This window comes from Balaenoptera musculus, chromosome 3 (genome assembly GCF_009873245.2).
Source record: "Balaenoptera musculus isolate JJ_BM4_2016_0621 chromosome 3, mBalMus1.pri.v3, whole genome shotgun sequence".
Taxonomy (NCBI): domain Eukaryota; kingdom Metazoa; phylum Chordata; class Mammalia; order Artiodactyla; family Balaenopteridae; genus Balaenoptera; species Balaenoptera musculus.
In genome coordinates, this window is record NC_045787.1 from 8,662,823 (window position 1) to 8,684,370 (window position 21,548).

General features: G+C 41.3%; 1 protein-coding gene across 1 annotated transcript in view; it reads left to right on the forward strand.

Annotated features, from left to right (window-relative positions):
- The window catches only part of MARCHF6 (membrane associated ring-CH-type finger 6), a 75,689-nt gene that overhangs the window by 49,806 nt on the left and 4,335 nt on the right, over window positions 1-21,548 (forward strand). The window contains exons 18-25 of the mRNA XM_036846439.1: window positions 2,228-2,365; window positions 3,664-3,868; window positions 5,784-5,853; window positions 9,257-9,438; window positions 11,080-11,214; window positions 16,256-16,345; window positions 18,227-18,359; window positions 19,342-19,477. Of these exons, the coding sequence (XP_036702334.1) occupies window positions 2,228-2,365; window positions 3,664-3,868; window positions 5,784-5,853; window positions 9,257-9,438; window positions 11,080-11,214; window positions 16,256-16,345; window positions 18,227-18,359; window positions 19,342-19,477 (1,089 nt within the window). The remainder of the gene's footprint in view (window positions 1-2,227; window positions 2,366-3,663; window positions 3,869-5,783; window positions 5,854-9,256; window positions 9,439-11,079; window positions 11,215-16,255; window positions 16,346-18,226; window positions 18,360-19,341; window positions 19,478-21,548) is intronic.

A 21,548-nucleotide genomic window follows, 5' to 3' on the forward strand; every position in this document is an offset into this window, starting at 1 on the left:
GCATTGAAATGTTTAACATTCCTAATGAGAGATACCTAGTAGCATCATCTTTGTATGAAAAGCACATCATAAGTAATGTAGCCATAGATATACATCTAATTATAGATTAAAATAGGCTATATGGCTTATAAATGGAAAATCTTTTTTTGATTTAAAGACTTAAGTAACCTGGAAACCTAGTCTCCACCATTCCTCCTATAATCCCTTTTTCAGTGATTTGCCTCATCCCTTCCGTCACCTAAATATGCCAGGCAAATTGGATTTCTTCCTCAAATTTACTTGTAATTAGTCTTTAAATCTTGTCAGTTCTAATTCTGTACAGTCTCTTATCTAATTCAACGTGATTTACCACTTAATACCTTAGTTTAGGCCTTCCTGTTTTTTTCCCATTTAGAATCCATCCTTAACACACCTGTCTCTTCCTCCATAATGTACACGATAATATCTGGGTCATTTACAATGACATCCAAGGCTCGGCATCTCACACTGCCTTTCGAGCATCTTGTTCAGCATTATCTGACTTGAATTCTCCTCTCCAGCCACGCTCAGCCTCCATTGAGTCTCCCCATAAATGCCTAGCTGCTCCTGGTCTTTCCCTCTCTGTTTGGAATGACCTTCTTCCCCATGTTTGCCGGGCATGCTTCTGCTGTCTTTCGTCAAAATCCAAATCGAGGTTTTATTCTCTGAGTTTTTCCCTACCTAGAGAAAGTTGGTTCTCCCTCCTTATGTATTTGGGTTGTCACAGTGAGAACCAGGAAGCACAGTTTCTGGCTTTATATATTGTTGGAGTAGACCCATTTTTTGGTAGTTCTTTATACCTAGAATTTTAGCTAAGTTTTTGTAGCAGTGTTTAGTCTGTTCTTCCATTTGGCAAAATTGAGGGCCCATTATATAACAGGTTCTTTTCTGTGTACAAGGGATTAACAGTGAACAAAACAGAATCAAGAAAAATCTGTGCCCTTGTGGAGCTTATATTTCAGTTGGGGAGACAGCCAATAAAATAGATAAAATACATAATATGTCAAAGAGTCATAAGTGCTATGGGAAAAAAACGAAGCAAGGAAGTGACTAGTGAGGACCTGAGGAGGTGACAGGTGAGGAAGGCCCTGAAGGAGGAGGGGATGAGGGAGTGAGCCGTGTAAATCCCTGAAGGCAGAGTGTCCTTGCAGGGGAGGCGGGCACATGCAGTGGCCTGAGGTCCATTGAGGAGCAGCAGGGAGACCAGTTTGGCTGCAGTAAATGAAGGAGGAAAGTAGTTGGCTGTGAGGTCAGAGAGGTCATGGAAAGCCAGGTCCTAGAGAGCCTTGTAAGCCATTGTAAGTAAGCACTTTGGCTTTAACTTGAGTGATTTGGGGGGTTCTTGGAAAGGTTGAGCAGAGGAGTGGTCTGACAGAGGTTTCACAGGGATCACTCTGGAGGCTGTGACAAGAGCCAGGGTTGGGATGGCCAGGGCCGGAGCAGGAGGGCAGCTAGGGGTAATGCTGTGATCCCCGTGGGAGGCGAGGGTGGCTGAGATGGAGGAAGTGGCAGTGGAGGTCATGAGAAGTGGTTAGATTCAGGGTATTAGGGTACAGTCAGTAGGATTCTCTGGCTTGTTTGAATGTGGGGTGAAGAAAGGCAGTCAAGGATCTAGTATCTGTCCTGAGCACCTGGAAGGATGGTGTTGCCATTTACTAGGATGAGGAAGATTGTGGAACAGCAGGATTTAAGGGGAAGAGTGGGAATTTGATATTGAACATGATCGATTTAAGATGTGTGTACTGTGAAACGTTGAGTTGGTACTTTGGATGTATAAGTTAGGAATTAGAGAATATGTCTGAGCAGTATATAGAAATTTACAGAAAGGTGCTATTCGAAGCTACAGGAGGTCGCATTCAGCGACCTTGGAAAGGTGTTGGAAAGGTGTTCATGGAGAAGGTGTTTTGAGGAGCAATGAGCGACCAGTTGTGTAATACGCTACTAATACAGCACATGAGGTGAGGACCAAGACCTGACCGTCACTTTAACAACACGAAGGTCATTGGCAACCCTTGTCGGGAACAGTTTTGGTGATGTTTGAGGGATGTTCCTTGTTCTTCAGGGAAGAATGGATATGAGGTGATAAAGACAGTGAGTTCATTTGACTCTTCAAGGAGTTTTGCTGTCATTCCATTAAATGTCTAATATGATACAGTTATAAGGGAAAATCGAATTCACATTGTAAATTATGGCTTTTCGTAACTCTCAGTGATGCTCCAGTGAGTGAACTGTCCCTTGAGCTGCTTCTGCTTCAAGTTGTCTTACCAGCGTTACTTGAACAGGGACACACGCGGCAGTGGCTGAAGGGACTGGTGCGAGCGTGGACTGTTACTGCTGGATACTTGCTGTAAGTACAGGCAGGTGAATCGTACGTGTGTCATTTGTGTCAGTTTAATAACCTTTCTGAAAAAGTATGCCCCACTCAGGAAAAGTTAGTTTTAATAAGAGACAATTTAGTGTTATCTGCAGGGGTATTGTTTAAAGCTTATCAAAGTTTTAAATTTTTCTTATTTTTCTAATCATTGTGTATCCTTTTATGGAGAAATGTGTACATGTTTTTACCCTCTCACAGAGGGTTGCTGCTGGCCCAGCTTCTTTCATTTCATTACACAGGTAAAAATAAAATACTTTTCAGTGCATTAAAAACAAACCAAGTTACCCTTATTTTAGAAGTCCTAGCCTGATAAGTGAGCTCTTCTCAGATTTGGTTTCTCAGTCATTTAGTCAGCATGATGCATTTATGTTTTTTCAAGCTTCATATACTATATACTTATTTAGAAGTTTAATCTCGGTAGTTTAAACATTTTTTCAGAAAATATGTGGCATCCTGTAGATACCTTAATGTGAAATATAGGCATACTTTCTTTTATTGTGCTTCACAGATACTGTATTTTTTACAAATTGAAGGTTTGTGGCAACCCTGCATTGTCAGATAATTGTTAGCATTTTTTAGCAATAAAGTATTTTTAAATTAAGGCATATACATTGTTTTTAAAGACATAATGCTACTGCACACTGACAGTATAGTATAAACATAACTCTTGTATGCACTCAGAAACCACAAAACTTGATTGCTTTACTGCAATACTCGCTTTATTGCAGTGGTCTGGAACTAGACCCACAGTATCTCCAAGGGATGCCTATATGCATTTGGTTGTATTTGAACGTTTATCCTTCTCTAACCGCTCAGTGCCCTACTGTGAGCCCCCTCCTTCCCCCATCTCATTTGTGCCTTAACTGATTTGTGGCTTGATGTTTTAGTTGAGCTGCATGTCACAGCAGACACAGTAGTCATCTACAGAGAAACAACGAAGTTGATAGTTTTTTCCCTAAAATTCTTCACATAGAGTATCTTGGACATTGCACACTTTTTTTTTTTTTCAGTTACTGATTTCTTCTCAGATACTGGCTGAAGAAAACATAAAATAGATTGAATGGGTATTCTGTATGTTAATTAAGTTTAGGAAGGTCTAATTTAAAGCACGCAGCAACATTTAGAGCTGATTGAGATAATAGTAGTGCTGTGCATAGATTCTACTCGTACATTTTCTCCCCTAAGTAATAATTATCAAGAAAGTAAGTCTCGCGTCTGCTGTTTTATTCTGATCTGAGGTGAGCATTTTCACTGATGCAATTTTTACACAGGGATCTTCATTCCTATTTGTTGGGAGACCAGGAAGAAAATGAGAACAGTGCAAACCAACAAGCTAACAATAACCAGCACGCTCGAAATAACAACGCCCTCCCCGTGGTGGGGGAGGGCCTGCATGCGGCCCACCAAGCCATCCTGCAGCAGGGCGGGCCTGTTGGCTTCCAGCCTTACCGCCGGCCCCCGCAGTTCCCGCTCAGGGTAGGTGCTGCCCCGACTTAGCAGGGGTCGAGCTTTCCAACTTCTGTTGAGGAGTTTTGCTGCTGTTATCGGCGCTGTTAGTATATGGTCCTCTGTGTAGATGCATCTTGCAGTCTCCTGACAAGAACCCACATTTCAGGCCTTCATTCTGCAACACATAATATATGTAAATGTCGGATAAGCTGATCGAATTTTAGATGTAAGCCGTGGAGTCGGGAGTCCATGTGCTCTTGGTCCCTGCTGTTGGAAAGGAACAAGATAGAAGACCCTAGATCAAATAGGAGTTGCCATTCCTGATTCATTTCACCTGTGTGTCAGGAAGTGGAGTGGGCATTTTAGTGTTTTCCTCTCTCTAATCCTTGTAGTATTAATCCCAGTGCTGCAAGGTATGAGTAGTAATCTCTTGTTTACATCTGATAAAACTGAAGACCAGACTGGTTAAGGAAGTACCTGGCTCAGCAAGATTTACCCCCAAACTCCACAAAACTGTTCCTGTCAGGGGTCACTAGTGACCTTCATGGGGTTAAATTCAATGGTCAGGTGTTAGTCCTCACCTCACTTGCTATATTAGTAGCATGTCATATGATTGCTCACTTCTTGCTCCGCAAAACACTTTTTTGAAAGTTGTTCAGGAAGCTTCGTGGAGGAGTTGATAGCTTTAAGTCTTTAAAGTTTGGGGTCAGGCAGATTAAAAAATGGGAAGTGGCAAGGGCATTCCAGGCCTGTGTCAGGACAAGAGGCAGGTTAGCCATGGTAGGTATGGAACTGCAGGGAGGTGAATGTGTGGAGTGGGGGGTGGGAGGTGCAGGCGAGATGCAAGAGCTGGGGAGGGAGCTCTCAGAGATGGGGGTGGAGCTGTGAGACTTGAGGCTTTCGGACTGACAAAAGGTATTTTCTAAGCAGAAGGTACTTCTGGCCTACATTAGAGAGAGAATCACTAAGGGGTTTCTCAGGCGGCGAAAGCTGACCAAGGCTCCAGCCCCCTCTTGGAGTGCTGTCGTCAGTGCTTTCCAGTCTTCCTGCTGGAGCTCTGCCCTTTGGGCTTAGTCAGGTCGAGGCAAGCAGCACTCTGTCTTTCTGTCCAGGGTAGCCACTTCCCTCTTGTCTCAGTGTATTTCCTTTTTATCTGCACTTCTCAGTATAGGAGCCACCAGCTATAGCTACAACGGCTGTTTACTTTTAAACTTAATTAAAAATAAATAGTTTGTAAATATGTGGGGTGATGGATGTGTTAATTACCTTGATGGTGGGAATCCCTTCACGGTGTATACATATATCAAATCACATTGAACACTTTAAATATGTTACAATTTTATTTGTCATTTATACCTCAATGAAACTGAAAAAAGAAAAGAAGGTACATTTCTTGTAGACGACACACACACTCAAAGTAAATAGAATTTAAAATTCCTTTACTCATTCACGGTGACCCCATGTCAAGTGCTTAGTGGCCACTCGTGCCAGTGGCTCCTGAGTCGGGCAGTGCAGGAGTAGACATGTCCATTATCACAGAAAGTTCTAATCGGATAGCACTGTTAGGGAATCAGCTTTCCTTTCATGAGAAGTTCTTGAGAATTTGATAAAAATAAGCAAATATTGTTAGTTTTAATTAATAGTGAGGGAAAATTTAAGCTGATCGTGTTTTATTTTTGTGCTCTCTGATTCAAAATATATTGGTACTTGCTGATGTATCTGATTATATGAAAGTGGGCACAGTTTCCTTTCAGCCAAAATTATAGTTAATATTACCTAAAATGAAAATTTCCTTTTTATGTGAAATGGAAGGAATCCTGGAAATACAAATATAGGCAGATTGTTTTTACTGGGAGAATTGTGTTGATTCTTTGAGGGATGTCATAAAATGCATTGAGCACAGATGAATCCTGTTTATGCACTGCTGTGTTTTGCCTTGCAGATATTTTTCTTGATTGTCTTCATGTGTATAACCTTACTGATCGCCAGCCTCATCTGCCTTACTCTACCAGGTATGAGGTTATCCTAGCTCTCCGCTAATGACATCATGAAAAGATGCTTTGTTTTAAAAGGGTATGTCTTGCTGACATGTGATCTTTCATCACATATAAACTTGAAGTTATCCCCTCATTTTTATTGAATATGGGATACTGTCCTATATAGGGCTCTACATTTCATTGGACTCATTTGTATTGGAGCAGAGGGGGACAGAGTCAATATATAATTTATGATTCATTTTTGGAAGTAAAGTACTCGTGGTCACTCATTTTATATGGACATTTTCTTACTGCAGTATGGGTTCTCAAAAAGTCATCTGTGTGGCTTAAGTCATTTATTTCAAGCCAGTGTTTTGATGTTAATTATGTTTGCCTTCATTGTGTAATTATCTTTCCAGTCCACTGCATGCTGTTGCTAGAGACCTTTATGAAGCCAGGCTGCTTCCCTTTATCACCTGGTGATCATAAATACTAATCACTAAGTTTCAGCTAAACAGAGTTTCTTCATCTAACAAGTAAGAAGCTGTCGATGAATATAGTAGTTTGTCATCTTCTGCAGAGGTCAGGGGTAATTGGGGGTGGAGTCCAAAGCCAGTGACAAAGTGTCAGAAACAGCTTGCTGCCCCCCGGCCTCCTTAGTTAGTGTTTCTAGCAAGCCAGAAAATTCTGAATCATACTGATAGGTTAGCCACTTAAATAATCATTAAGTGGAAGATAATTTTCAGGTCTTATCAAGCCTGTACATGTTATTGAGTTAGTGTCTTGATTATAGCACTAACTCAGTATAACTTTATAAATCAAATTTGTATTAAATACTTGAGTTTTCCCATGAGGGCTAAGGCTGGGGAAGAGCAACTAGTTAATTTCAAGTGAGGTTTCTTAAAAAAAAAAAGAATATTTTCTAATTTGTAAGAGTTGTGATTCACCTTAAACTGGTAAAAATAAAGTTGTTTTGTTTTTCACTGTTTCTGCACAATGATTTTTGACCGTTAGAACTTTGCTCTTAAGTTCACTACTCAGACCTCAGCTGTTAAAATGACAAAGTCTAGTTAACCATTGGGTGCAGTGTAGTAAACATATTGTTGAGAAACTTAGCTTTTGAACTTTGGACAGCTTTACATTTGTGGTTTTTATGTTCCATTTTCATGTTTTTATCAGAAATATTAAAAAGTTAACAAAAGAAGGAAACTTAGTTTTAGTGCTTGAATTTGGCAATACAAGTACTTTAATTTCATTAAAGATCGTTAAGTAAGTATTTCCCTGTTAATCCAGTCCCAGCATCTAGTGGAAGGAAGGAATGCAGTTATGTTTAATCATAGAAATGCTTTTGTCATAGTACACATTTAAGGTGGTGAGGATGCTGTTTTCCCCATAGGTTACTTTCTTGTAGCTGCATTTTAGCTACCATTAAGTTACTGCAAACTAGAAACTAACTCTGACCTCTCAAAAACACTTTAGAAGTATGTAAAGTATGGAATGAAAAGCAGCCTTTAAATTTTCTTTTTTTCTATTTTATTTTTGGCTGCGTTGCGTCTTCATTGCTGCGCACAGGCTTTTCTCTGGTTGTGGCGAGGGGGAGCTTCTCTTCGTTGCGATGCGCAGGCTTCTAATTGCAGTGGCCTCTCTTGTTGCAGAGCACGGGCTCCAGTAGTTGTGGTGCACGGGCTTAGTTGCTCCATGGCATGTGGGATCTTCCCGGACCAGGGCTCGAACCCATGTCCCCTGCATTGGCAGGCAGATTCCCAACCACTGTGCCACCAGGGAAGCCCTAAATTTTTTTTTTTTTTCTTTCCTAAATTTTTTAAAACCAACCAAAAAAGAACAGCAAAAAACCTTGGAGTAGAAATATGTATATATAGAATGCTAGACATTTTTACCGAATTATCAGTGATATTTTGATATCTTTAACATGCACGTGTGTTTATTTCATGTAGATAAATACTTACATGTATTTGTCTTCAGAAAATGAGTTATCTTCATATCCGAGCTGTTTGTGATTGCAAAGAAGTCTGTAACGTTATCAGCATTGTGGCTTGTAAACGTGACTGTTGAGGTGGTTTAGTTTGACTGGAGGCAGTGTGGGTCAGTGGTCAAGAGCATGAGCTCTGTCATGTAGACATGAGTTCACATTCAGCCTCCACCCTTGTGTGACCTTGGTTGGGCAAGGTTCTGTTGCTGAGCCTCGGTTTCTTAGTCTTCAGAGTGGAGGCCATTGCTGCTTGCAGGGTTGTTGGGAGGATTAATGAGAAAATGTATGGAACATGTGCAGCACAGCCACTAGCTCCTTTTAGACATTCCAAGATAACAGATAAGTACTGTATTAAGGAGAAAAAGACACCGGAAATGGGGTCTTCCTCTTTTCTCCAGCCTTATTAAGATAAGTAACCGTGTAAAGAAAGTTACTATATAAATGATCTTGCCTGATAGTTAGATTTTTGTGGGTACATTGTGGAGTTTATTTGTAATAACTCTTTGTGTGAGGCAGTCCCTTAGACAACTTTCACATGTTTCCTAAGTTTTATTATATTTAGATCTTAATTTTTTTCCTAAGAAAATTAGTGTGGTATTCTTTGTTAATGTGCCCACTTCTGATTAAAATAAACTTAGTTTTCTATCTTAATGAATGACCCAATTGAAAGAAAGTTACTCTAAATTATTTGTAATGTTCCTAAATGTTAAAAGTATTGACAGCACAAATAATAGAAAGTAAATTTTCCATTTTTGCCCTGTTATGTGCATAATGATTTCATTTGATGATACAGACAATAAAAATAACACCCCCCCTCAAGTCATTTCAGTCCCCAAAGAACTAGTAATTGGCCTGGCAAGTCAGAATGCATGTCACAGGAGAGCTCATCCCCAGTGACTTACTGTGGTCTGGTTGTATCTTAGTCAAATAATTACATTCTTTTGAATTTGGGGGGTTTTGTTTTTATTTTGTTTGTTTCCTTTTTACAAAGACACTGATATATCAAAATGTGATGTCTTTTTAATAATCACTTAAAATGACTGAAATTTTTGAAAATACTAGTAGTATGACATTGACATCAAGATTAGAGTTCTCGGGCTTCCCTGGTGGCGCAGTGGTTGAGAATCTGCCTGCTAATGCAGTGGACACGGGTTCGAGCCCTGGTCTGGGAAGATCCCACATGCCACAGAGCAACTAGGCCTGTGAGCCACAACTGCTGAGCCTGCGCGTCTGGAGCTTGTGCTCCGCAACAAGAGAGGCCGCGATAGTGAGAGGCCCGCGCACCTCGATGAAGAGTGGCCCCCGCTCGCTGCAGCTAGAGGAAGCCCTCGCACAGAGACGAAGACCCAACACAGCCAAAAATAAATAAATAAATAAAATTAAAAAAAAAAAAATTAGAGTTCTCTTTACATGACTACATGTCTCATACATCAGCTTTTCTATTTTCAGTATCTGCTGGCCGTTGGTTAATGTCATTTTGGACGGGGACTGCCAAAATCCATGAGCTCTACACAGCTGCTTGTGGTCTCTATGTTTGCTGGCTAACCATCAGGGCGGTGACAGTGCTGGTGGCATGGATGCCACAGGGACGCAGAGTGATCTTCCAGAAGGTTAAGGAGTGGTCCCTTATGGTAGGTTTTTCTAGTAAAGACTGATCTTGTCTGACAGGAGGAGTGAATATTTTTCCAGTAATTTCTTTTAATCTTTTCACTTTTGTTTCTTCACTGTGTTGATAGGGTCAAGAGAGTTGATTTTTTTGAATTAGAAAAGAGTATTCATTTAAGACAGTAGTTTTCTGGTTCATTCTGAGAAACATAGTCAGATGTATTTGAGGGTTAAAAGAAAATCATGCTATTAAATGATCCAGTAAGACCCTTGAGTAATAAGATATTCTGTAGAATTTAGAATCAATTTGTTTAAGTAGAAATTTCCTATAATGCTATTTTTTCTAAAATCTGATTGAAAAAAAATTTTTTAATACATAAACTCTTGACTTCAGGATTAAGTCAGTGTTTTTCATATAAATGGGATTCCTTTAATTATAGTCTATTGTTATTCAAGAATGTCCTGGCTAGTGTGAAAGTATAGTAAGTAATGGGAATTATTACTCTCAATAAAGAACTTAATTGTCACAAAGGTGGGGAAAAAATGTCACTGTAAGATGATTGTCCAGGTGTGGTAATTTACTGATTGATCATAATGTTGGCTATGACTGGTAAATATGTTTAGGTCACTGCTTTATGCCTTTTCATTTGTATAGTCAACTCTGGTTTTGTATCTGAATTTATATCTTGATTTCACTGAAAGTTTAATAGCTGTTTAATATTAGTGTTGAAAGAAAAACATAGGAGATGCATTGTATATTAAAAATGGAGGGATTTGATTGCTGTGTGATCCATAAGATGAGACACTTACCTATATTTAAAATACAGAAACTAACTGGTACCACTTTTCATTTGATATTCTTCCATATCATATTGCCATGTAAAGAAGTAGGTACTGCATCTTAATGCACACCATTTTAATCTCTTGCTGTTGAAATGGATGTACTCACTGAGGCTACCTTAAGAAAAAGGGACATCAAGGCCACTTTAAAAACTGATTTCTTTGTCAGGATTTCGTAGTGGCTCTTGCATGTTATCTCTTCTCTTTGTGTCTACTTTATTTTCATTTTGCCACTTTGTCCAAATTCTAGAGCTGTGTTAATAGAGTAGCCCTGTGGCTAATGGCTACCATATTGCACAACACAGATACAGGGCATTTCTGTCATCATAGTAAGTTCTGTTGGACTGAGCTGTTCTCAGGGGAGCTAATTTGATCAGCTTGGTTAATTACCTTAACTGGGGTTATGCAGAGCCCTTCAACTATACCAGTCCACCTCAGGGGTCACAGGTCAGCCCGTGGGTGGACCACCACCGAGTCAGGGGCCTGGGACAACCAGTAGCTTTTCATGGACAAACAAAAGCCTACTCCTGAGACTGAGACTGAGAAAAACAGCAAAGCCACCTGATTAATATATGTAATAAAACGAATTTCTATAATTTTGTAGCAACAATGCATAGTAATCTCATGTTTTTGTTATAGCTTGAGTTTTTATAGTTACACATTCAAATTTCATTTAAACATGTAACATAAAATATAAGTTGTTTAAGGTATATATTCGTTCTGTTAGGCATCAGGTCAAAGAAGAAGAGTAAATTTCCACATGAGATAAAGAGCTTGGCTTAAAAGTCATAGAGTCTCTACTGACAAGGCTTTTCATTCCCTGATAGATAATGAAGACCGTGATAGTTGCGGTGCTGCTGGCTGGAGTCGTCCCACTTCTTCTGGGGCTTCTGTTTGAGCTGGTTATTGTTGCCCCCCTGAGGGTTCCTTTGGATCAGACTCCTCTTTTTTACCCATGGCAGGTGAGTGTGTGTCTTTTGCTCATGATATTTCTTTATGTATTTGGAATCAGAAAAATTCTTAATTGTTTAAAGTGATTTTAAGCAGTTTGTTTAGGAAGACTCCTTAATTTTTTCTATTGTAGGAACTCATATAAAATCGATTAGATAATGCATTTTAGCTTCTGAAATATGCAGGTCATGCAACACCTTTAAAATACCTTGCTGTATAGGTTTAAAATGTCACTGTAGGCTTCACCAGTATTTAAAGATACAAACTAACGTGTTGAACTTTTCACTTTTAGTTAGGGTGAGATATCTTGCTCCTTTTGGCTTTGAGACTTGAAGCAATAACTTACCCTTTTGAAAAATTACAGCACTTTTTCCTACAAAGTCACAGGCTTATTAAAAAGAGCATTCTGAGGGAACCTATGCAGGTCACACCAAAGGCCTTAAAATGCTCACGGAAAAAGAAATTTAACTTTTCTGTCATACTTAGATCCTGAAGTTAACGTCATAGACCTCAAGTTTTTAAGAGGTATTAGGGGAAAGAGCTAGGTATTGACTTCAGTCGTTCAAAGGCTTTTCAGCCTTGTTTTAAAAATCTCCTTTTAGTAGATTATGATGAATTTTTCAGAAGTGAAAATTATCCTCTACTTTCCAGATGAAGAACCGCCATAAACTTCATCTAACAGCAAATATTTACTTGAATGCTTTAATGTACATCCAAACCCTGTACTGTATAACTGAGATGGAAATGAGGCTAATTCAGGAACTTCTCGGGGACCTTAAAGGCTGGTGGGAAAGATGGTAGACTGTGCTGTGATTGGGGCAAGCACGAGGAGTGCAGCATCATGTGGGAGAGGTATTTACCCAGCTTAGGGGGCTTCAGGTGCGGTCTTCTGTAGGAGATAATGTCTAGGACAGCATAATAGAGTGCAGAGGAGTGGGTGAGAAAGGAAGAAGTGTACTCCAGGAGGGAGCGAGTGGGCAGACCTTGAAGTGAGACAGAGCATACGATATAGGGGACCTCCTCTCATCCGTTGTGCTCATAGATTAGAATCAGAGTGAACGGGAGCAAGAAAGGGAAATCGTTAAGCATATATGATGCCTTTCTGTAGGAGCTGCATTGCAGTGTAGTCTAATAGCATCAGTGATTGAAGTAAGGCTAATTTTTCACAGAATAATGCCAGCAATAAAGGTAGAAGAATTAACAGAATTAATTAGGAAAGTTTCTGTTTTGCAATAATTAACAAAATAATTGATTCTAAGGATTGTCAGTGGATTCTGAACCCATCAGGTGAAAGTTGATGGGTCTTTAGCTACTGTGCTGCGATAGCAAGTTACCTTGCAGCTCCAGCTTACTGGCATAAAACCACCATTTATTTTGTCCACAGAGTCTGTGGATCAGATATTAAGACAGGGTATATTGGCTTGTGTCTGTTTCATGTTATCTGGGGTCTCATCTGGGAAGGCTCAGTGGCTGAGTGTGATTTGACAGCCTTATTAGCTGGCATCATTTGGAGACGTCATCAGTCATGTGTGAGGGTTGGTGCTGGTTATTGGTTGCACCTTACCTGGGCTATTGGCTGGAGCCCCTGGATGTACTTGAGCTTTTTTACAGCTTGGTAGCCTCAAGGCACTTGGGCTTCTTAGAAACAGGGCAGACGCTGCATCACTTTTTATGACCTCTTCTCAGAAGTCCTGCAGCGTTGCTCTTCACTACGTTCTGCTGGGTATGAGCAAGTCACAGGTTGGCCTGGATATAAGGGAAGGGGATGTAGACCCCTACCACTCCATGGGAGAGGGATTTGCAGTCATGTTTTGATGCCACTACAATGCAGAAGTGGTTGTTTGCATGGTGACAAATTGTCACCTTACAGATTACTTGCTACCTCAAAGGGAAACACAACTTGATAGGGGAGGGGTCAGGCAGATGCTACCGTAACCCAAGTGATCACTGCAGATGTGGCAAACAGATGGTATATGCCTCCTGAGGTTGTGCAGTACGCGGCACTGAAAAAGAGCAAAACAGCCCCTGAGGTCCAGGAGCTAGGCCTCCTGCTGAATGTGAACAATTGACGGAACATCAGCATCACACAAGGCCACTCTGTGACCATGATGGATCAAGACAAACTCAAGACCCCTCCATAATCATGTCTGAACGCAGGCAAAACATGAGTATTGACCAAACCACAGAAATGCCCAAACATGCCAGTACCCTGGCTGACATGATTGGCTGCTCCTTTGTTTCCAACTACAGTTTGATTAGCCTCAGCCTGTCCCTTCTTCTGGATAAGATTTATTAAGATACCCAAATACAGATTACCTGTACTTTCTAAATAGCATCTGGAATAGAGCAAAGCCCTGCTTCCTTAAATCCTCCCCAAATCACCTCACACAAGCCAGGAAACTGTAATAAGCCTTTTCTAACACTTGTACTGAGGGCTCCAACTTCCCCATGCTGTTTGTTCTCCCTCACTGCATTGAGTGTTGATGCAGCTTGTTCACTTACACTTGTGTTCCTGGTGGTCTTGACGGTGCCCAACATTGTGACCTTGGAGAATTATTTGAAATTATTCAGTTTTAAGAGTGCTATATGTTATGACCCATCAGCTTTCACTTTTCAGAATATCCTGCAAAGAAACATTTACATGTGTGCAGGAGACATGAACAGGGTTGTTCTGCTATTATATAATTTTTTACCGTGTCAGAAAAGTTAGAAGCAACCCAGATGTCCATCAATAGAGAATGACTAAATAAAATGTGATATCTTTGCTTTTGAATCCAGTGCAGCAATTAAAAAGAAGGAAGTAGAGCTGTGTGTTTCTTTGCTTGTTTGTATTTTTGTTTTGATATAGATAGCTCTCAGACGGGTTTTTGAGTAGGGGAAAAACACAAGTTGCAAACAGAGTGTGCAGCATGGTATCCTTAATATTCTGGATAAAATCCCAAAGTTTGAGAGAACAACTTGCTTTTTGTCCATCCCTGACTCTAAGCTGCTTGCCTTTCCTGCGTCAAGTGACTACAGACCTCTGGGAGGCTGGGCTCTTCTTTAATTCTAGCAGAGGAGCTAGTGTGGTATGTCTTTTTTTGTGGGAAAGGACTGGAAAGCAGTGGATCTTGAACGAGCTGGAACCTCAGTGATCTGTGGACCTCCTCAGGCGAACATTAACCTCACTTGGTGCCTTCTGGACTCCCAAAGGCCAAGAGAAAGCTGAGTTGGTGGGTTGAATCTTCCCTGCTTGTGAGCCTGGAAGGATAGAGAAAAAAAGCAAGGAGGCTTTCTCCATGTTCTTATTTGGGAATTGTTGGCTTGCTATAAACAGAGGTCTAACAGGCTAAAAGATCCTTTTGCAGCCCTTTAGGATATTCTCAATCTGAGCCTCAAACCACATTGAGCCAACAGAGAAAAATAACACATGTTTTATGTAAGGGGGCCCAGCAGCCACAGAAAGGAAGGCCAGGCAGAACCATCAGAACACATGCCCGGTGACGGAGAACGGCTTGCAGAGCCGTGAGCATCCAAATAGAGAATAAAAACGCAGGGGTACGTGGGCATGCACGCACAACAGCAGCCATAAAACAGGGTGAAAGCGTCGGGATGTTACATAGCGTGGGTTTCAGACAAATTCAGTAAATGAATTAAAAGATGTGGCTAGTCAGATTGGAGGCCCGGAAGACTGGTGCACAGAGCAAAACTGAAGAATAGGAAATTGAGGGGAAAGGAGGAGTCTTGGAAAACATGAGGCAACACTGAAACAAAAGTAGTCGGAGACAACATTGAAACAAAAATAGGAGACGTTTTTAACTGAATTGAAGAAAGTACTGATCTGTAGGTTGAAGGACCTCATCAGGTTTGGTGAAAAGAAAACTGATGAGAAAAACACATATTTGGGCACATCTTGGTAAAATTTCTGAATTAAATCACAAGCTTCAAAAAAAAGCATACTGGCAGTGGACTTTGTACCACTGAAACCATAAGGTAGAAGGACATTTAGAGACCATTGAGGTAAAAGGGACAAAACCCAACCTTCTTATACCTAGAAAAAATGTCATTCAGCCATTCGTCTGTCAGGATGAAGAGTGATGTTTGAGGTTATGCAAGAATTCAGTGCATGCATCAACCTCCCACCCTGTTTGAAGATGTTTTGGAAGACCAACCAACCAAACCAGAAAATCGGAACAGAACAGTATGAGCAAAATCCATATAAAACTGATACTACATATTTCCTATGGGACATACATGTATAGACATAGATCAGTGCATAAGGAAACAAACGTGGAAGGTACATACCAAATGTTAGCAGTGGTTATTGCTGGGAAGGGATCAGGATTTGGGCTGGTGGTCACAGAGGACTCCGGCCTTCTCTGGAAAGGTTTCAGTTTAATGTAAGAATAGATTTAAATGTCACTTGATACTTTTAAAACATACATGTATATATATTTTTTAAGATAAACAGAACAGGTTATGAAGGACGTTGTGTGCCGTGTTCAGGGTTGTAAGCAGGGAGGTCTCCTTAAATGATCTGACTTGCGCTTTAAGAGATCACTTGGGCAGTGGGAGTGGTGATCCCTTCGGCCGCCTGGTGGGTAGCGGGGTGGGCAGGCCAGAGGCACAGTGAGGAGCTTGGTGTGACTGGGGAGGTCCTAGTAACAGCTCAGCAGAACTGCGAATGCACCTGGCTAGAAGCGCTCTGAGCCTTCAGGAGCCCAAACCAGTAACGGCCCAAGGACGGTTGGATGAAATAAAATCAGGGCACTATTTTATTTATTTGCTTGTTGAGATCTCCATTAAACACTTTTCTTAGTTCTCTTGGGAAAATAATGTAGATTTTTTTTTTTGGAAAGACACAAGAATGAGTTTTGATAGAAACATTGAACTTGAGCTGTTGGGGGAAAAATTCCCTGGATTTTCCAGTGTATTTACTCCTCTGTAAAATTGTTACTAATCCAACAGAACTTTTGTTTTGAAGTTAATAATGCAAGAAAATTGTATAGCCTCTGTGCTGGGTTTATTGCTAAAAACAAACAAAAATCTGTTAAATGATTTTTATTACCCTAGGACTGGGCACTTGGAGTCCTGCATGCCAAAATCATTGCAGCTATAACATTGATGGGTCCTCAGTGGTGGCTGAAAACTGTAATTGAGCAGGTAAGCAAGTTCGGCTTATGGGACTCTTATTTTCCACGTTCCCACTTTCCTAAGTTTTATACATTTTCTTTAATGAGCATATGTAACTTTTTTTTTTTTTTAAGGAGAAAGGCAGTTTACTCATCACCATGAATTTTCATCAGCTACTCTTAAAACTTCCCTTATCTGAAAGTTAACCAGTAGCTTAAAGTACCTAGAACCCTGACTAAAGTAAAGGCAAAATTTAGCATATGTGCTTTTTTTTAGAGGAGTTCTGATGAAGGCTTGGTAGTTGGTTTTGTAAGCCTGTAGTAAGGAAAAGAGTTTATTGTTCAAGGCAATAAATAAAGAAAATGGCAGGAAAAAATAGATTTAAAAAAGCAGAGCTCTTTGGGAATATTTTTAGCTACGTACACCTAAGACAGCTTTGTGTTATGGAGCTATCACAAAATTTGGACATTGAGGTGATAACCTTGAAAAAGATAGATGGTGCTTCTGTACTTTGATAATAAGGCTAGGAAGTAGGATAATTCATTTTAGGAAGATTTCTTCCAAAGTAACCAACATAGTAGATTTTGGTACTTTTAAGTTTTAGTTACCTAGAGAATGGACTTATGGACAGCCCTCTTGTCCTTAGGGCAGCATCAAATTAATAAGGTGTTACAGTTTTGTAGCACTGAAGGTATACCTCCTTTTGATGTACAGGAAATAAAGACAGTAGTTCTCAGCCCAGTATGCACAAGAAGCTCATCCAAAAGTTTCTGTACCTGGAGATGTGTGAGGGTGGGGAGAGCCAGGGAATTGGGGTGTGTTTGCATGCATCTCTCAGGTGCGGGCTGCGTGGCAGCATGTGCATTCACGATAGGAGAACAGACCAATCCGGCCTAGAGTTTCCAGGTGAGACTCTGACCCTTGTGGAGAATCAGCATGTAGTTACAGCTGGGGGCTGTGAAACACTGTTGATCTCTATAATATTTTGCTCTCTGATGCATTCTTTCTCATACACTTGTCTAAGTTTAAGTAAAATGATTGAGAAACACCGGGATGCCTTGCTGCATTAATTTAAATGCATTTGGGTTAAAAGGATTTTGGGGGGTCAGAAGGGGACCTGTGGAGCAGTAAGCCTGTTTGTCATTCACATTGAAATGCTTTGGCCCACTTCCGAGGGACCCGGGGATTGGAGTTGCACCACACTGTGTGACTGGGGGCCAGGAGAGGTTGAAGTGCTGGGGGAAAAACACAAACAACGCTCTGCTGTTTTGTCTCCTTCTGTATACCATCTTTATTTTCCATTATTCCCAAGATTTCCCCACTTCCATCCATTCTTTCCTCTGCAATACTATCCCGTAGAACTTTCTAGATGAGATGAAATATTTTAGAAATTCTTGAATTAAAAAAAAAAATTCACTGTAGAATTCTTTCATACTAAGTTGTTCCATAAAATACCTTTCGATTTGTTGAAATTTGATTTATACAGGCTTTTTAGAAACATGCTTCCTGTTTATAATGTATTCTTATATTCAGATAAAATGAATGCAATCTTGAGTAGTAACACAGGTCACTCTTACACAATTTATGTATGAAGTTACTTCAAGTTATGTAGTCTTCAACTAATATTATTGGATGCCATCTGGTATCGTATAGCACAAGGCCAGTGTAATTATTTTTCTATATTAGCATCTTATTATTTTATCTCTTAGCAGAGTTAACTGCAAAGTGTAAGGAACACCATACTTATGTTTGTGTTCCAGAATTTGCCTTGACTTCTGAAAAAATAACAAGTTTGAACCTTTTGGGCTGGTAGATCCAGCTCCCTGTGCTTGAATTCAGCAGAGATTGCTCTATTAACCTGGAGAAATTTGTCTTGTATCCTTATTCTCATTTTTTACCCCTATGTTTCAGGTTTACGCAAATGGCATCCGGAACATTGACCTTCAGTATATCATTCGGAAACTGGCAGCGCCAGTGATCTCTGTGCTCTTGCTTTCCCTGTGTGTACCTTATGTCATCGCGTCCGGCGTCGTTCCTTTACTTGGTGGGTAATGCTGGCTGAGAGCTTGAGAGAGCACCTTTATTCACATCACTACATTCTTGTCACTTACGGTATCAGAGGTTGCCTGGCTCCAAATGCTTTATTGTAAATATAAATGCAGCTAAAACAATGATTTTAAAAGACTGTTTTTCTTAGATTTCACTAGTTAGGGCAAGATGAGGATCATAAAACGCTTTGGTACAGTATTGTTCCCTAGGCAGGTGAGAAAGTATTGACATTTAAAAAATGACCTTTAGCGTAAAAGAAAAACCAAAGAGGAGATGATAATTTGTGACACTTTAACATCTAGACATTATCAGCTGTGTACTGAAGAATTCTCACACGCCCTTAAAGCCAGCAATATGTTCAGAATTATAAGCACAGAGTTTTCCCCTCCAAATCTTTTGCTTCTGTTGAATTCCTTCTGTCAGTTACTAGCATTATCATCCAACAAGTTGTATAAGTCAGAAACCTTGAAGGTCATCCGTGTCACCTGAGGCTCTCTGCTTTTCATACTCAGCTGGGTTCCAGGTCCCTCTTATCTGACCTCTGGAACCCATTCTCTCATCTTTGGAGCCCTTGCCCGCAGCTCACGTTGAGATGAACCTCAGCTCTCACCTTAACCTCAACCTCAGCAGCCTCTTGTCTGGTTTCCTTGTTTTGAACTCTCCACCGCTAATTCATTCTCCACACTGCGGCCACAGTGACCTTTCGGAAGAATAAATCTCGCTGTTCTCACCTTTGTGGTGAACATCCTTTTGTTGGTTCCTGTGTGCCTTGAGAACACAGTCCAGCTCCTGGGGTAGCTCACAAGGCTCCTCCTCTAGCTGGGACTGGCTCCAGCTTGACGGCACTCCTCGCCTCACTCCATTCGTACAGGATGAGTTTCCGTTAAGCGCCCCTCCCCTCTTCTTAGGAAAAGGACATACTTTCACTTCACTGTCATCCTTTATACACTTAGAGTCTTTCTTTTTTGGTTTTCCAGGTGTTACAGCGGAAATGCAAAATTTGGTCCACCGGCGGATTTATCCATTTTTACTGATGGTCGTGGTGTTGATGGGAATCTTGTCCTTCCAGGTCCGCCAGTTTAAGCGCCTTTATGAACATATTAAAAATGACAAGTAAGTCTAGCTTCATTTGTCTAGCTGCTTTTTGTTAAGATGTTTCATTTCTTAATTATTGTGTCTAATGTGATAAATCACAGGAGGGAAAAGTGCTCAGATTCTGGATGTATTTTGAGGTAGAATTGACAGGATTTGCTAACAGATTGGATGTAGAATGTGTAAAAGGGGATTATCAGGACTTGGTTGGGTCAAACAACTGTAAATATGGAGTTGTCATTTATGGAGATGAAAAAGACTGGGAGAAACCGGTTTGGGGAGGAAGAGTTTTTAATGTCCATTTGACATAATTTTCAGTCTGTTTTCAAATGTTTTGGTCTGACAATATATTAAATAGTTTTAGATAAAAATAAGAAGCCTGCTTTAGGAATTAGCAGTGCCTGCCTAAGCCCTTCTTGCAGCCAAGGGCCATTGGGTTACTCTGACCATTGCTGAGAGGAGCTGTGAGGTTACTGCAGAAGCGTTGTGGCGCCCTCTGTTTTGAGGAAACTCTGCGACCTGACCTCTGAGAAATTGAGAACAGCCAAGGAAAACACCTTCTGGGGTAGCAGCCATTTGACCCTCCATGTCCTAATGGAAGGCCGAGTCCTCTTCTGCTTTAATGGCGCCTCGCAGAGGAAGTAAGTTTGTGACTACCCATCCTGGTTTGCCCGGGAGAGTCCCAGTTTACACAGGCTGCCTGCGTGTCATTACTAACAGTGCCCCCTTTTACTCGTGAGTGCCGGCTTTGGGCGACAGATTATACAGTCACCTCGTTTACTCTGAGGGCTCTTTAAGAGTAATATTTTTAAGAATGAAATTTACAGAGTGTTCAGTCAGGGCTTCTCCAAAGCACTTAACTGATGGTAATAAACACTAGAATGCTTAGGCAGGCAGAGTATCAAGTTCTGTCAACCACGAAAGAATGGGGAGGGGCTTTCAGCGATGAAAGTCAGTTTCCCTCACTTCGCTTGTTTTGGCGGCGCAGTCAGTCCGGCAACAGCGCAAAAGAGACACACCCTCGGGAGCTGCCTGCAGCCCAGTGCACGCTATTGTCTTTCCCCACTGTTGCTTCGTGCAGAAAACCCTTGAACTCGGGCTCGACAGAGGGCATGTCTTGTTCACCGTTATACATCCACAGCATATCTGCCATGGGGCTTGATCCCAAGGAGGTGCCGAGTGTGCGTGTGTGTGTGTGCGCTGGGGGCACGAGAGGCTGCTGGTGTACTAGAACTGGCTATGGGTTCAGAGTCTCGTTTTTCTGCCCCTGAGTTACTTTTCGGTCTGGGGCAAGTTTACCTTGCTTTTCTCTCTGTGTTTGATATCTTGATGTGGTTTGTGATTACGTGTGTGTCAGGTAGTGCCATGTGTACTATCATGTCAGATATTGCTCAGTTGTCATTGTTCAAAGCGTTTACAGAATCCTCACAAGTTGAAAAAACACCGGTTGGTTGGGGGACAGTGGGATAAGGAATGATTAACTTCAGGAAGAGAATCAGGAAGACAGAAAGACAAGGGATGAAACTGAGAGCTCGTGATGAAGAAGCAGTAGGGTTAGTGGAATGTTTTAAGAAGTGAAATGTTAAGCTACTTGGCATAAACTGCCAGAGTACCTCATGAGACCTGTATGTCGACAGAAAAGTGAGAGATGGAAGTTAGGGTGGAGGAAATCACGGTGAAAAATAAAAGTTGCCACCCGGAGCCCTCCACACATGCCAGGCCTTTGTTACCGAGGCTTTTGCCTGCTTTCTGTTTCTTACAGCGATCATAGGACTGTTGTTCTCATTTTATTGAAGAGCAAACTGGGCCTCAGAGACCCCAGCTCCCTGGCAGCCCTGTCACATGCTGGCCTCTCCTCCTCTTACTCAGATGTGTAAAGTCCTGCTGGGCATGTCTTGGTCTGCACTGCTGCCCCAAGTGGGTCCCCGTGCCCGCTTGAAACCGTCACCCACACCGCCCCCGCCCCCCGCAGCTTGTTGCTGGCAGCGTTGTCGCCCACTGTTCCCCCGGGTCAGCCTCTGGGCCCTTCCCCCACGGTCAGCGCGGCCCAGCACTGCTGCTCCCCCAGCTCCTGCTGGCGTCACGGGGACGC